Source organism: Dinoponera quadriceps, unplaced genomic scaffold, assembly GCF_001313825.1.
Source record: "Dinoponera quadriceps isolate SergipeBrazil2010 unplaced genomic scaffold, ASM131382v1 scaffold3807, whole genome shotgun sequence".
Taxonomy (NCBI): domain Eukaryota; kingdom Metazoa; phylum Arthropoda; class Insecta; order Hymenoptera; family Formicidae; genus Dinoponera; species Dinoponera quadriceps.
Genome location: NW_014557804.1, coordinates 107,575 through 121,086, shown reverse-complemented (window position 1 = coordinate 121,086; position 13,512 = coordinate 107,575). Strand labels below are relative to the sequence as shown.

General features: G+C 40.9%; 3 protein-coding genes across 9 annotated transcripts in view; 1 reads left to right on the top strand and 2 right to left on the bottom strand.

The window, feature by feature from the left end:
- The window catches only part of LOC106749466 (AN1-type zinc finger protein 5), a 16,059-nt gene extending 12,077 nt beyond the window's left edge, over window positions 1-3,982 (bottom strand). For 2 of the 4 annotated variants that reach the window (XM_014628937.1, XM_014628943.1), the window contains exon 1: window positions 3,560-3,982. The gene's annotated coding sequence lies outside the window, so the exon portion shown is untranslated. Of the gene's footprint in view, window positions 1-3,291; window positions 3,313-3,332; window positions 3,486-3,559 lie in introns of those variants that run through there. The other 2 variants (XM_014628939.1, XM_014628941.1) reach the window with 2 other exon arrangements.
- A 613-nt stretch (window positions 3,983-4,595) lies between these two features.
- LOC106749475 (peregrin) lies at window positions 4,596-10,270 on the top strand. Of its 3 annotated transcripts, XM_014628968.1 has the most exons (9): window positions 4,596-5,034; window positions 5,141-5,417; window positions 5,695-6,538; window positions 6,893-7,192; window positions 7,692-7,866; window positions 8,319-8,740; window positions 8,957-9,328; window positions 9,394-9,609; window positions 10,200-10,270. In XM_014628968.1, the coding sequence occupies exons 1-8, from the start codon at window positions 4,915-4,917 to the stop codon at window positions 9,572-9,574; spliced, it is 2,691 nt and encodes an 896-aa protein (XP_014484454.1). In that variant the 5' UTR covers window positions 4,596-4,914; the 3' UTR covers window positions 9,575-9,609; window positions 10,200-10,270. The 3 variants fall into 3 exon arrangements, with proteins under 3 accessions (XP_014484454.1, XP_014484455.1, XP_014484453.1); XM_014628969.1 differs by lacking the exon at window positions 10,200-10,270 and having other exon boundaries at window positions 4,596-4,960; window positions 9,394-10,148; XM_014628967.1 differs by lacking the exon at window positions 10,200-10,270 and having other exon boundaries at window positions 9,394-10,148.
- A 169-nt stretch (window positions 10,271-10,439) lies between these two features.
- On the bottom strand, window positions 10,440-13,510 carry LOC106749476 (beta-ureidopropionase). Of its 2 annotated transcripts, none has more exons than XM_014628971.1 (6): window positions 13,492-13,510; window positions 12,683-12,819; window positions 12,347-12,594; window positions 11,880-12,268; window positions 11,026-11,343; window positions 10,440-10,528 (listed from the first exon to the last, which is right to left on the bottom strand). In XM_014628971.1, the coding sequence occupies exons 2-6, from the start codon at window positions 12,778-12,780 to the stop codon at window positions 10,463-10,465; spliced, it is 1,119 nt and encodes a 372-aa protein (XP_014484457.1). In that variant the 5' UTR covers window positions 12,781-12,819; window positions 13,492-13,510; the 3' UTR covers window positions 10,440-10,462. The 2 variants fall into 2 exon arrangements, with proteins under 2 accessions (XP_014484457.1, XP_014484456.1); XM_014628970.1 differs by lacking the exon at window positions 13,492-13,510 and adding an exon at window positions 13,402-13,478.
- Between the last annotated feature and the right edge of the window lie 2 nt (window positions 13,511-13,512).

Below are 13,512 nucleotides of genomic sequence, written 5' to 3'. Positions count from 1 at the left end.
AGAGAGAGAGAGAGAGAGAGAGAGAGAGAGAGAGAGAGAGTCCGTTCGTGTACCGCGCGTGCGGACAGAACGACATGTGCGCTGCGCACGCGCGTGTCGCGTGCGTAAGTGCCGGCGTGCTTAAAAGCCGATAGACGTGCATAAAGTGAGATATGGAAATCAAATATCAAATGAGAGTCGCGAGATAGAGCGATCCAACCCATGAAATGGGCGGGAGAACGAAATTGATCTCACGTATACGTACGGTGTGTGTGTGAGACAGAGTGTGACTCCGCGGAGTTCCTCTATATAAAAATTTACGAGTGGAACTCGGTGGCTTCTCAGTCACTTTCTTACTTTCCCGAATGAATGTGACACGGTAAATATTTACAATGTGCATAGAGTCCATCTCGCGGGATCGAAAGTTACTCCGTTCGAATCGTCTTTGTGTCAAATCGCAGATGAAGTTCGAAGCAGCATAATCTCTAACGCAGCGAAGTCGCGCTGTTTTTGGCACAGTGATAAATGAATAAACAGAGAGAGCATATGGTCGCGAGAGCTCGCGGACGAATTTTCGAAATGCGGCACGGCTTATTTGTTCTCAATGGAAGAAGGAATACGTGGCTTTCGGAAAACACACACGTGCGGCTAACTCATTCTTGAACCGTCAATTTCCGGCTTCACGCAACGGATGAAACGTCTCGGCACGTGCGCGCACGAGTGTGTCGAGTCAGTCATTATCGTCAACATTACACACACACACACACATGTAAAAGGTCTTCAAATGAAAATCGAAAATAAAACCAATGAAACGAGCATAAGAAAATGTGAGATCTTGAAGACAGAAACGATTGGAATTTGACCAGAGTTTGTCGTGTTGTAGATTTGAAGATTACATCTACATGGATATTTTACGTATTATCTCGGTGATATTTACACGGATTTCTACACATTGTAAACTATGTAAAATATAATAAACTGCATAACACAATGCAAAGAAAAGGGATAAATTATTAGTCGAAATTATTTCAAAATAGTTCATATATCCATTTTTTATATAAATAATGGAGATATTTAATATTAAAAATTGAAAAGTTACAATATACGATTAAACTTTCATTATATTACGTATGATTGAAATAAGAATATCAATATACATTTTATGTACTGTTCAAAAAAGCTGAAGAAAAAAAAGTGACTCATTATGAAAGACAATGAATTGTTTAGTGTGACGTGTCGAGGAAAAATGACAAGAGATGACTAAAGCGACTGGATAGTAGCGCTACTTACAATCTACATAGATGACATATAGTTTACATTGCCTAAACGTAAACTATTGTACATTATGCGTAGATGTGAAATTCTTGACATAATGTGCATGAACGTGAAAGGCAAAGCAGCAGCCAGTAGAGCTTTTATATTCAGCGGTCATATGGACGGGTTAAGAAGTGCACGGTAAAATAAAACACGGATAGATAAACACAGACGGCAGCGTAGAGTACATTGATTTATATCTATAGATGGTGATAGAGAGGGGAAGGGCAGAATTCATTATCGCTCGTGATGGTCCGTTACGGCGAACATAAAGAGAAAAAGGAGAAAGAAGGACAGAGAAAGCAAGGCAGAGGGAAGGGAAAGGAGAGGGGGAAGAGGAAGAAATTCGTAAGAACGAAGCGCAATTAGCGTTAACGGCAATATAAACGAACACGAGGAAGTAAGGCGGAGCTCATTAAACACGTCCGGCGTGCCGTCAAATTGAACGTATGAAAAATAGGAAAGGAGGAGGAAGACGAACGATTCGATGAAAACGCAAGATCCGGTCGGCTAATTTTCGTCGGTTTTCCGAATCGGGTTGAGAGGAAAATGCGCGCCGCCGATTTGTGATCGAGGAACGTTTCGCTCTCATCCTTGAACGCGCGTCCATCTAATTTTCAATGTTAAGTAACGCGGCATTGAAACAACCATCACTTTTCTCCGATTAGTCATTCACAGGCAGTTAAAAAGGTGTGCGTACATGTATATACGGTCCGTTCCAAGTGAGCTCTCACATTGGGAGGGAAAAGCGCCGCCCGAGTCAAAATGTTATATTAAAGCTTGATTTCGGGTCAACAAGTGTAGGAATTTTGCTCTATAAGACTAACAATAAGACCGTCGTAATAACACTAAAATCTTAGGAAATGCGAGGAGTGTTAGAAACGCATATTTGCACGGGAAAAATCATTCCGTTGGTTGTGTTGCGGGCAAAATGATAGGCATAGAAAGATTCCTGCAGGACGTTTCTGTTCCGTCAATTGCCCTTAGTCGTCTCGAGCATTTTAATGCAGCTGAATGTTCTCAATCGCGGTAATATTTCTCCTCACCATGTTTGGGTTGCCTTTTCCCGCGTGCAAAACGTGCCATGAAAATTTCGCTTCGGTTGTTCGCTCGCATTTTGACAATAGTTACGAATTCGGAGAAAGCATGAGACTCGAGCTCTCTCTCTCTCTCTCTCTCTCTCACTCAGGTGAAGCGCGAAAGGAAGTGTATAGATACGAGAAATTATTCTAGATAAGAGGCGGCGTTGGTTGGAAAATACGCGACGATGGAGAGAGTTCCGTTCGTCGAGTTCTCGAGAGCCGCTTGGAAGAACGAGCGATCTCTCACCGAGCCAGAAAGAAGATTGTAAACAACGGGTTGCGAGCGGAATGGAAGGGATGCTCAAAGGGACACCTGAAGGGAAGTGACTGACGTTTCGGTAGGGAGCGCGGGGCGGGAAGGAAAGGACGGAGGGTGAAGAGATGGCGTAAGTGCGTGAGTGTACAGTGAACGTCATGAACACCTTCCCCTCCCCCCCCCCGTTCTTCTTCTCGCGGATATCTTATTCATACACACGCCGAGCGTCACAGCCGTTGCGTCATTTTGCGTTCCATGCGTCACGCGACCCGGAAATGCCCGGTCGCGAAGACTTCTAATCGCGAGACGCGGAGAAAGAAAAATGTTTTCGTTTGCGGGATTTACATCCATTTTCGGAAGTTCACCAATCAAAAGGCAGTATTTCGATTCCACGAAAACAAGCGTGTCGGCTGAGGGAGGGATCTAAACGTTCCGCTGAACGCGTCAATCAAACGGAGCAAGCATTTACTACGGGCAATGTACACGCATTTGAATCGGAGCGCCGCCACCGTGTAGGCCGACGAGAAGAGAGAGAGAGAGAGAGAGAGAAAGAACGGCGGGAAGCGGCGGGGCGCGAGAGGAAGACGGAGATAAAAAGAGAGCGGGGGTCGCAAGGATGAACGGCGAGAGAGAGACGCATGCAAAGAGGGACGAACGCACGGTAGACGACGGAGACATGGCTTCCATCCTTGAATACGCACTTATCCGCAAATTGCGTCGTTCCTTTGTCCGTCTCGCTGTCGCAGGCTACTAACACGGTTCCATCCACTCGCGGAAGGCTCGATCATGGCGAGATATAACAACGCGCTTGCGTGTACATGCGTGAAACAACGTAGTTTCACTGAGGATTATTCCGAGCGAAAATAGTCGCGACGAGGATAGAGCGAGCAAGCGGCGGGGCAGAGAGCGCGCGGATTGCGACACTTACCGAAGGCTGTTGCGGTGTAGCAGGGCGCAATATGTCAGCTGACTTGACGCGCGACCGATCCCAATCCTGCGTCAGTATGCCACATAATTCTCAGCGGCACATTCGGTCACCTCGCTCGCAAACGAATCGCTCTGCGGACTTTGTCCGCGTTTCACACTGTTTCACAATACTCGCGCGATCGGGACTGTAAAAAGAGACAAAGGGGAGGATGTCGATGTAACGTCAACAGAACGCGGCGAACGTCGTTACGAGCTCGAAACTCCTCTCTCGATCGCGAACTGCTGAAGCCACAGGTACAGGAACGAGTACTGCTGATGACTGGTGTAAAGTTAGATCTCTTTTGCCCTTCCTCCCCCCTACTCTCCGGCCCACCACTCGATTCGACGAAGGCGGACGAACGATTACGAGCCTTCTCGAGCAACGGTCGCGGATTAACTGGAACGTAGAGGAAAGACCGACTGAGTTATATTAATAGAGACTTTTTGCAATATCATCTTTCGGAAGCAGTGCGTTCCACTGCGAATCTACAATTTACGTCAAGCCAGACTTTTGAATCGCGATAGAGTTACCTAAAAATATCATATCAAAGGGAAAAATCAATCGAAGTATCGTTGAAATATTCTTGCTACTAATAAGAAGAAAAGAGACGTTGTAACCTCTTTCTAGAATTAGTTTTTCAGAAGATTCAAACAGATTTATAAGAAATGTATACTGTCAAAAACAATCTGATCAGTTTCACCGCATCAAATAGTCGTTAATAAGTTATCAATAAATTTTCAACGCGGTTAGTCCCTGCCTTAAGAAATTGACCAATCAATTGCTGTTGCTCGATTACATTCGACTGTTTCTTAATGTCCGTCACATACTACGGACTGGATTGAAATTTGACCAATCAGAGCAAGTCTAGTGAATTTTGTTCTAATTGGTGAAATTTCAATCCAATGTGTGATTACGTTTTAAACAAGTAGTTTAGTTGCAGCTAAAAAGACCGGTGCATCCTTCGGTCACGATATCAGCTTGCGGTTGGTATCGCACGTTGCGTCTCGTTTTTAGCGGTCGGTTTTGCATCGTTTATTCGTTTGAATGGTGTGATGTCTTGATTATTTTTTTGGCCTCTTCCTTACAAGTGCGATACTAACTTTTGTACAAAATATTGAGAACTGATTATTTCTGAATCGTCAGTCCTTTCCTTTACGATTGGTCGCCGAAACTTTGACTTTATCGTTGTCCTATTGTCCGCTGTAAGTTGTAAACATTCCGTAGAGGTTAAAGAACGCAAGAACCGGACTTGTGAAACTGCAGCTAATCGTCGTATATGTTAAATACACACATTTGCCGTGAGTAAAACAAGAGATATGAATACGCCGCATTCTAACAAGAAGAAAGGTAGGAACAGAATAGGTATGCATAACGAGAGCGCGAGCCCTACAAACGCTGAGACTCTCAGCAGTCAAGAATTAGCGAAATTTGTCTTGGTACGTTTAAATAAGGATTTTCTTTCTCATATTTCCTCATTTCGCGCTCATTACTTCTTCTCACGGCAGTTCGACGAATAACTTCAATATACTGAAATGTTTTCAGGTAAATCCTATCGGAGAAGAAGGAAACAAACCAATTAAGTTGTCCATCACTGATATTGTCCCTATAATTTCTTTGGATGAAAGTATGTTGGATGAGAAAGCACAGAAAAATAGCGCAGCATCAGCGGAGAAAGAAAAGGAAGAGAAGAATGTTCTTAGCACTTTGCCTGTTGCAACAGTCAAGGAAATAGAAGGCTATGAGAATCAATTAGGAGAGGCCGAGTCACTTCCAAATTCTTACATTAGATTTATGGAACGCAGCGGCGAAGAGCTTGATGGTAAGCAATCGAAAATAGAACTAAAACATACAAATAAATATCCTAAGTTGTTTGTTTTGATCAATATATTTCATTTGTATTGCACTGTAATATCTGTGCTTTCACTTTTTATTTCTCTTTGATAAGCGATTCCTTGTAGCTTACACAAATCGCTTTTAAGCAATTTTCATTGAGTTTATATGTCTTACTTTCCATGTAGAAAAATGTTGCACATAGAAAATTATCATTGCTCAGAGATTATCCTGAGAGAATAATATCTAAATGACCTCGCCAACAGGAGAAGTGGAATATGATCTGGATGAGGAGGACACTGCATGGCTTTCTATCGTAAACGAAAGGAGACATGTCTCTGGCTTGTCACCACCATTGGAGGCCGATGTATTCGAACTATTGATGGACCGACTGGAGAAAGAATCATATTTCCAACAACAAAGCAATGGTGGAGCTGGTATCGCAGCGGACGAAGATGCTGTTTGTTGCATTTGCATGGACGGAGAATGCCAGAATAGTAACGCAATCCTGTTCTGCGACATGTGCAATCTCGCCGTTCACCAGGATTGCTACGGTGTACCGTACATACCAGAGGGGCAATGGTTATGTAGAAGGTGCTTGCAGAGTCCGTCCAGGGCTGTTGATTGCGTGCTTTGTCCTAACAGAGGCGGCGCTTTCAAGCAGACCGATCGTCCGGCTAAATGGGCGCACGTGGTGTGTGCTTTGTGGATACCGGAAGTAAGATTTGCCAACACTGTGTTCTTAGAACCGATCGACAGCATCGAGAGTATCCCGCAAGCGCGTTGGAAACTCACGTGTTGCGTGTGCAAACGCAGAGGGTCCGGCGCGTGTATCCAGTGTCATAAGAGCAACTGCTACGCGGCCTTCCACGTGACATGCGCCCAACAAGCCGGCCTGTGCATGCGTATGCGGACGGTACAGCCGAATAACGGCGAGCCGATGTTGGTGCAGAAGACCGCTTACTGCGAAACCCACACGCCCGTCGATTACCAACCCTCCACTAATCCAACGGACGCGAGGAGGAGAGCGATAGCTAATAAGAAAAGCTCCTCGGCACCCGTTATTTCTATTCCTACGATACCGCCAGAGAGAATCCGAGAGATCGCTAGGTAACCATATTGACTTGAACGTCGTCGGGAAGTTACTACTATTTTTCTCGAACAATTTCGTTACGACATTCTCGTATCGATGTTACATTCTTCGGATATAATATAATCGTTATCTTTATCGTTACTTTGCATGAAAGGAAAAACAAATTACTAGTTATTTGTTTTGCAAGGATTGCATCCCTCCCATGAATGATTCGTATGTCATCAGAATAGAACGAAAAGAATGATTGAAATGTGCTGTAATATATAGTTGATTAAAACTTAAATGTAAAAATTAAATTGCGACTGGATGTTCGGAGGAGATCGAGCCAATGAATCGTTGAGTTGTATTATTTTATCGTATTTGCTAACCAGTCTAGCTGAGGGATTGCCGAAGAAAAGTCAACTGATACAACGCCTGATCGCCTATTGGACGCTGAAACGGCAATATAGGAACGGTGTTCCGCTTCTCAGGCGGCTGCAAAGCTCGCATCCACAGTCGAGACCGCCTCCGCTCGCGGAGAACTCCTCGCCGACGCACGACAATGAATTACGGAGTGAGTTGTATCGTCAGCTTAAATATTGGCAATGCCTGCGTCAAGACTTGGAACGCGCGCGACTGTTGTGCGAATTGGTGCGGAAACGCGAGAAGTTGAAGAAAGAGTACATCAGAGTGTGAGTATGCACATCAACTCTTTATATAATCCTTTGTTAATTTTTGCCGTTTGCCACACTGTGAGATCCACTAACTTTTTCTGTGATATGTACACTTATATAAATATCCAATATATAGAGTTTTGAAAAAAGAGAAACATCTTTGCGATAATTTTTCAATTAGATCATGTAAAATACAAGAGGAAATAGTATATACAAAAAGAAGTAAACGTTTTATCGTTGTTACTTATAAAAATATAAGTTTTTCTTTTTTGTTGTTCCCGATAACATTTGCAGGGTTTTCCATTTTACTGATCTTATCAGTCAGGACACCTTTGAAACCCTCTACTTTTTATTGCATATTCTTATAATTCTTCTTTTTAATACACTGCAATTTTAGTGTGTCTAGTACATTTGTGTGGCACTTTTTACGTTTGAAATCAATCTGGTGTTTAAAGTTAGACTCAATACACGACATAGATATTGCGTTCGTAGCGATTTAAGGGAAAGCTATTTGCAGGAAGGAGCGATGTTTATGGTATGAGTTGCAACCACTGCAATGCATTTTAAATATATTACTCAAGGCTATAAAGTCGAAGGACGTGAACGACGTATTTGGGCAACCAGTTAATACTAAAGAAGTACCGGATTATCTCGAGATTGTGTCGCATCCTATGGATCTTTCTACCATGCAGGTAATTACAAGAGATTACACGCGCACGTATACACAATGGGTGTCCCATTTTGTAATGAAATATCTTGAAACTGTCGAAAAGTGAATATTACCATTTCTTATACTGAAAAGTGTAAGATATCTCGAAAAATATTCACTTTCGATGATAGTATTTTTACATATCTAGTATTTTTATAGAGATTGGCCAGAGGAACCGATTTACATTAAAAAGGCCATATTGGTTGTAAACAATTTAATTTTGATTTGACTTTGGCAACGCCATCGCTGACGGCGATTAAACGTAACTTTTTTTCTGTCTGTCGAGATGTTTGCTAAAAATGGGACGTCCTGTAGAAGAGGCACTTTCAGGTCACTCCTCTCTCTGAAAGAGTAAATTGGAATGTTCACGAAACGTGTTCGGAAACAATCCGTGGAGATCAAACGTGTATATAATCGTCGTATTTTTCACTATAGGCGAAATTAGAAAAACAAGAGTACGATTCCATCGGGGCTTTCGAGGCCGATTTCAATTTGATGGTGAACAACTGTCTCGAGTACAATCGCAAGGATACCATGTTTTATCGTGCAGGAGTGAAAATGAGAGAACAAGGTGGAGCGCTGATAGAGCAAGCTCGTAAGGAGTACCCTGAGCTCGATCCGGTCATCGAATCTGAACAGGTTGCCTCTAAATCCAGGAAAAGAGAAAGAACTAATCGCAGTCGCGTCGAAACGGAAGCGCAGTCCACCGAGAAGGAGGTCTCGGGCAGCGGTGGTGTGAACAGAAGAACGGCGGTGCTGTTTACGCGTAAAGCCAGAGCGCGCGCCAGTAGAAGCGGCCAGATGTTCGTTCCAGAGGACGACAGGAAGAAACAAAGCGACAGCTTTAAGGTGTACAGGTATGTTTTTACAGTGATTTGTTCTTTTTTTTTTTCGCTCTATTGTTTCTAAATCGATTGCTTGTATGTATGTAATTGATGTACCGAGCAAACAGGTGTATGCAAATTTTGCAGCAACTTGTTGTTTTGAGAGAAGTTTCACTTTCCATCGATAATTACCTTAAGTTTTCCGGACAATATCAGCAGCAGTCTGAGAGATCACTTTGAAATCTCCAGGAGCGGGACAATGGATAGTGATGTCGGCGAGGGAGAAAGCCAATCTTCGAGCTGTAGTAGCTGTCCCACAAGTAGATCAACTACTCCTGACCGGGAAGTAGAGAAACAACGACAAGAGATCGTCGACGCGAAGAAGGAAAACGAAAGTAAACAGACGAGTGCCAGCAGTGGTCTGGAAGCGTTGCAGCTAGTCTGGGCCAAGTGTCGCGGATATCCTTGGTATCCAGCGTTGATCATTGATCCTAACACACCCCGAGGTACTGTGCATAAAGGAGTGCCGATCCCGGCACCGCCCGATGACGTACTGGCGCTGGCGGACAATTACAAGGATCCAGTCTTCCTGGTGCTTTTCTTTGACACAAAGCGCACATGGTAAAGACTACTAAAATCGGAATCACCGAATATAATCTCGGAATACTTAACACTTCGCTTTACAGGCAGTGGCTGCCAGGTGAAAAGTTGGAGAAACTTGGAGTATCGCAGGAAGTGGACGATGCAAAGCTAATCGAGTCGCGCAAACCCACTGATAGAAAAGCCGTAAAAAAAGCGTATCACGAAGCCTTGCTTTATCGTAAACAAACGCATAACACTATGTTAAATAGTGCATCGAACGGTTAAATGTCATAAATATCGATGGAGAAGTTAGGAATGTTGTAAGTAGTACTTTTACTTACTTATTATAGATTTTATTTCATTTTACTTTTCAATTCTTTAATTTATTATAGAGTTAACTCTTCGCGATCGTATGCCCAGTGTTGCTGGGCATCGATTTTATCTCTGTGATTCCTATGTACACCAAGTAAAAATCGTATTTGATGTTTAGTTTAATACAAATAAAATCATATTTTTATTACCAGGAAAACGATATGTTTTAATTTTTCGAGTATCTTTTTCACCTTAATTCAGATTTGCTATAATACATTTTGAATATAATTAAAGAACGGCAAGGTGTGTTGGTAATTATATAAGTACATAAAAAAGTTCTCGTATTTAAATGGTAAATAGATATTTCATAATTTTATAATTTATAATAATTTTTATCATTTTTCGTGACGGCGGAATTGATCGCCAAACGGGAGAACTTTACATATTGTAAAGCATATATTTTTACTGCTTTTGGTATGATAATCTTTGTACGATTTTATTATAATTGAATTGTATACATGGAATAAATCTTGGACATAGAACAATATTCAGTATCTGTTTTATGATACAGTTTTTTTTTTTCTTTTTTCTGCATTAGATGTGTTGATTCTGAACATACAGAAGCGCATTGTTGAAGTAGCTCCCGTAAGGATTGAGATCAGAAATGATTTATGTATCTTGGTATAAATATCTCTTCCCTTCGTTAATGCGAGGGAAATAGAGTAATATAATGTAAAATAGAGTAACATATAAATGCACTTAACCCAGATACACACGATATATATATATATATATATATATATATTGAATTATAATCTTATACGTAAAATAACGCCACCACGGTTGCTGTTTTCACATATTTCATTTGCCATCATGCTTCACATGTTCAGCGAGTTCTTTGGCATACATGTCAAGTCTTTGCGTCATCTGGAAAATGCACAAAAAACATAAATCATATTTTATTAATATACATATTATTCATTTTCTGCTTTTCCTCGCTGCATCCATCTTAATTAACGACGTCAGAAGCGAGAAAACGTATGCCGTAACATATGATATTTATGATCGATCGAACAAATTTTTTTAATATTCCGAAAATTTCCCTTTTACTTTAACAGTCTTAATAAATAGCCGTGGAATTAATGTGACAAACAAATCATGAGAAAAGATAGGCCAAAAAGGAAGGTAGCATGTTATGTTAATTTTATTGATTGTTAGAGCAAAAGGAAAAGTTGCCGTGCTCAATCCATCATCCTAAGAGTCATTTTATAGATATATCTTTTTATTTCAACGTATTTCACAAAAATTTTGAACATGCGCGCTTCTGTCGTCAAACTAAGACCGCAGCGAAGGACCGGAAGCTTTAACGCAACGATTAATTTTTCTACATTCATTTCATCTGGCATATTTCTAAGAGTATTCACCCTAAATCCCCATATGTCTTTCATCTGTCGACACACGTTGAGATCCAGTTTTGCAATGAGCAGGCCGTCTTTTTCCCGACTCAGGCCTGGAGTTCGTGAACCATCGGGGGCGGTGATATAAGTGGAGCCATAGAAAGGTCCTAAATCGTTGTGAGCCTCACCTCCGTCGCCGGATGTAAATTTATGAGGGAATAATTCGGTTCCCACACGATTGATCGCGCAAGTGTAGTAGCTGTTTGCTATTGCGGCACACCTTGCCTCGATCGGCCACATATGCTCGGATAATTTTCCGATAGTTGCTGATGGATTGAAGACGATCTACAAAAGGAAGAATGATTATTATTGACGCGGCCACACGAGCGTTCTGAAATCTGGAAAAAAAAAACATCAGAAAGCATACAAGGCTACTGTTCGACGTGACCTTCACTCGGAGTGATTTTTCACTAAAGTTCGATCGAGAGAAAGGTTTGCGAAAAGTCGGTAGAACTGAACTCGTTACTACAGGCATAAGAGTTGATCGAATATTAAATCCTTTTATAGACCATTCATATTAACGACAGAAATATATTTAAGAAATATTAATTAACACGTCGATCCCATTAGAGTAAAATGTTTATAACTATATTGTGCGGGAAAACGCGCGATTTCAAACGAATCTACAATTAACTCTGCGACAAGTTGAAAAAAGTCTTGGCAGAAAAGTACGCGAAAGTTGGTCCAATGACAATCAAGCAAGTGTGAGATAAACTTTCGCTTAACCAAAACCACCACATTGAGAAAGGAAGGGCAGGTAGTAACACTTGACGGCAATCGTCGATTAGCTTAATCGCAAGAGAAACTACGAAATCTCTTACCTCTGCTCCGTTCAAGCCAAACATCAACCAGTTCAACGGATGATGACGCCCATAGCATATATTAATCGCGATGCGCCCGTAGCGAGTATTAAAAACCGGATGACCCGTGTTTCCTTCCATGTAGTAGGTGGACTCGTTAAAATCACCGACACGAGGAATATGATTCTTCCTATGTTTGCCGAGGACTTTGCCGTCCGCGTCGATCACCACGCTGCTATTCCAAATAGTGTCGCCGTCAGCGAAGTCTCTCTCCAAGATCGGCGATATTATTACCATTTTATGTTGCTCGGCGAGCCTAGACAAGAGTAGAGTCGATGGCCCGGTCTCAGCGTCCTCCGCGAATTCACACCAAGGATACTTTTCCCTTGTACAGAAAGCGAATGGCATGTCTGCAATAATGTTAGTAATTATCGATTATTACAAGGATTATTGGAAGACATTTTTATATACACTACATTTTTACACACTCCACGCTTCTTGGAGACATAGGATTTCAACTTTGGCAGTAGCTGCATAGTTTATGTACGATTCAATTTTCTTATAGATAGCGTTTCGTTGATTTTCGATAGGTTCCGTCGTGGGCAGTACAATCGAATGTTGTAGCAGTCCTACACACACGTAACGTGAGTCGCGAAGTTCTTCTGAAATCGTACAATCTATTTGGAAACCCCTCGCTTCAAAGTTTTCAAATTTCCATTCCGGTAAAAGTAATGACCTAATAATAAAATTTGAATTTGAAAGATACTTGCGTCACGATATATCGATTTTTAAAATAGATTTTATACATAGGTACGAATTCTTACGGTAAATCACGTCCATATAAAATACGTTTTACTTCAGATAGCTCCTCATTCTGTGTTATGTTTTTTTCTAAAATCTGCTCGAGAGTTAATCTGGACATGATTGTGAGATTCTCTTCGCCGATTTGTAACAGAATAACCTTGAAATATATACTTATTATCTGAGGATTTTTGTGCGATAATATTGCAGAAAGTTATAAATGCTAATTCTATCTCGTTGATTTTACATACATAGAATATTATTGTAGTAACACAGTGTACTACTAATTCATTATAATTAGATAAAATCTATGCTTATGTTGATATATCACAAATTTTTTTAATATATCCCATCATACATTTTTTCTATTATATATTAAATATACGATAGGCAAATATGTAGGCTACATTCTGATGTTCACTGCTAGTACTGAAAATCTATCATTCATGTTATGTCTATTATAGATTTTCAGTAGTGGATATCAGAAGGCAACTACAATCTCAGTAAACATTAAGTGACAACACATCAATTTACTAATATAATTGTGTTACATTGCACTTGATATAATGCCATTGCTATATATAGACTTGGTTTGGAAATCATATACGCTAAAATAAACCTAAAATATCACACATTACAGATATCACATTTAAAATATCACATATATTAATAGATTATATATATGTAAAAAAAGAGCTGGTTTATCAAACATGGCTCTAATATTATTATATTAGAAATACACCTCAATTTGAGAATATAAATTTGATATGGTAACTATTATATTTCTTTTATATAACACGGGGATGTCAAGTACTAATCTCTTATCACGTACTGCTGCCTCCTCCTCACCCAT

Excerpts from the sequence above, each read along its gene's own strand:
- LOC106749476 (XM_014628971.1), bottom strand. The coding sequence starts at position 12,780 with ATGTCCAGATTAACTCTCGAGCAGATTTTAGAAAAAAACATAACACAG. Across the intron at positions 12,595-12,682 it reads TTATATGGACGTGATTTACC|GTCATTACTTTTACCGGAAT; the intron begins GTAAGAATTCGT and ends TTTTATTATTAG. Across the intron at positions 12,269-12,346 it reads ATGTCTCCAAGAAGCGTGGA|ACATGCCATTCGCTTTCTGT; the intron begins GTGTGTAAAAAT and ends ACATTATTGCAG.
- LOC106749475 (XM_014628968.1), top strand. The coding sequence starts at position 4,915 with ATGAATACGCCGCATTCTAACAAGAAGAAAGGTAGGAACAGAATAGGT. Across the intron at positions 6,539-6,892 it reads AGAATCCGAGAGATCGCTAG|TCTAGCTGAGGGATTGCCGA; the intron begins GTAACCATATTG and ends TTTGCTAACCAG. Across the intron at positions 7,867-8,318 it reads TGGATCTTTCTACCATGCAG|GCGAAATTAGAAAAACAAGA; the intron begins GTAATTACAAGA and ends TTTTCACTATAG.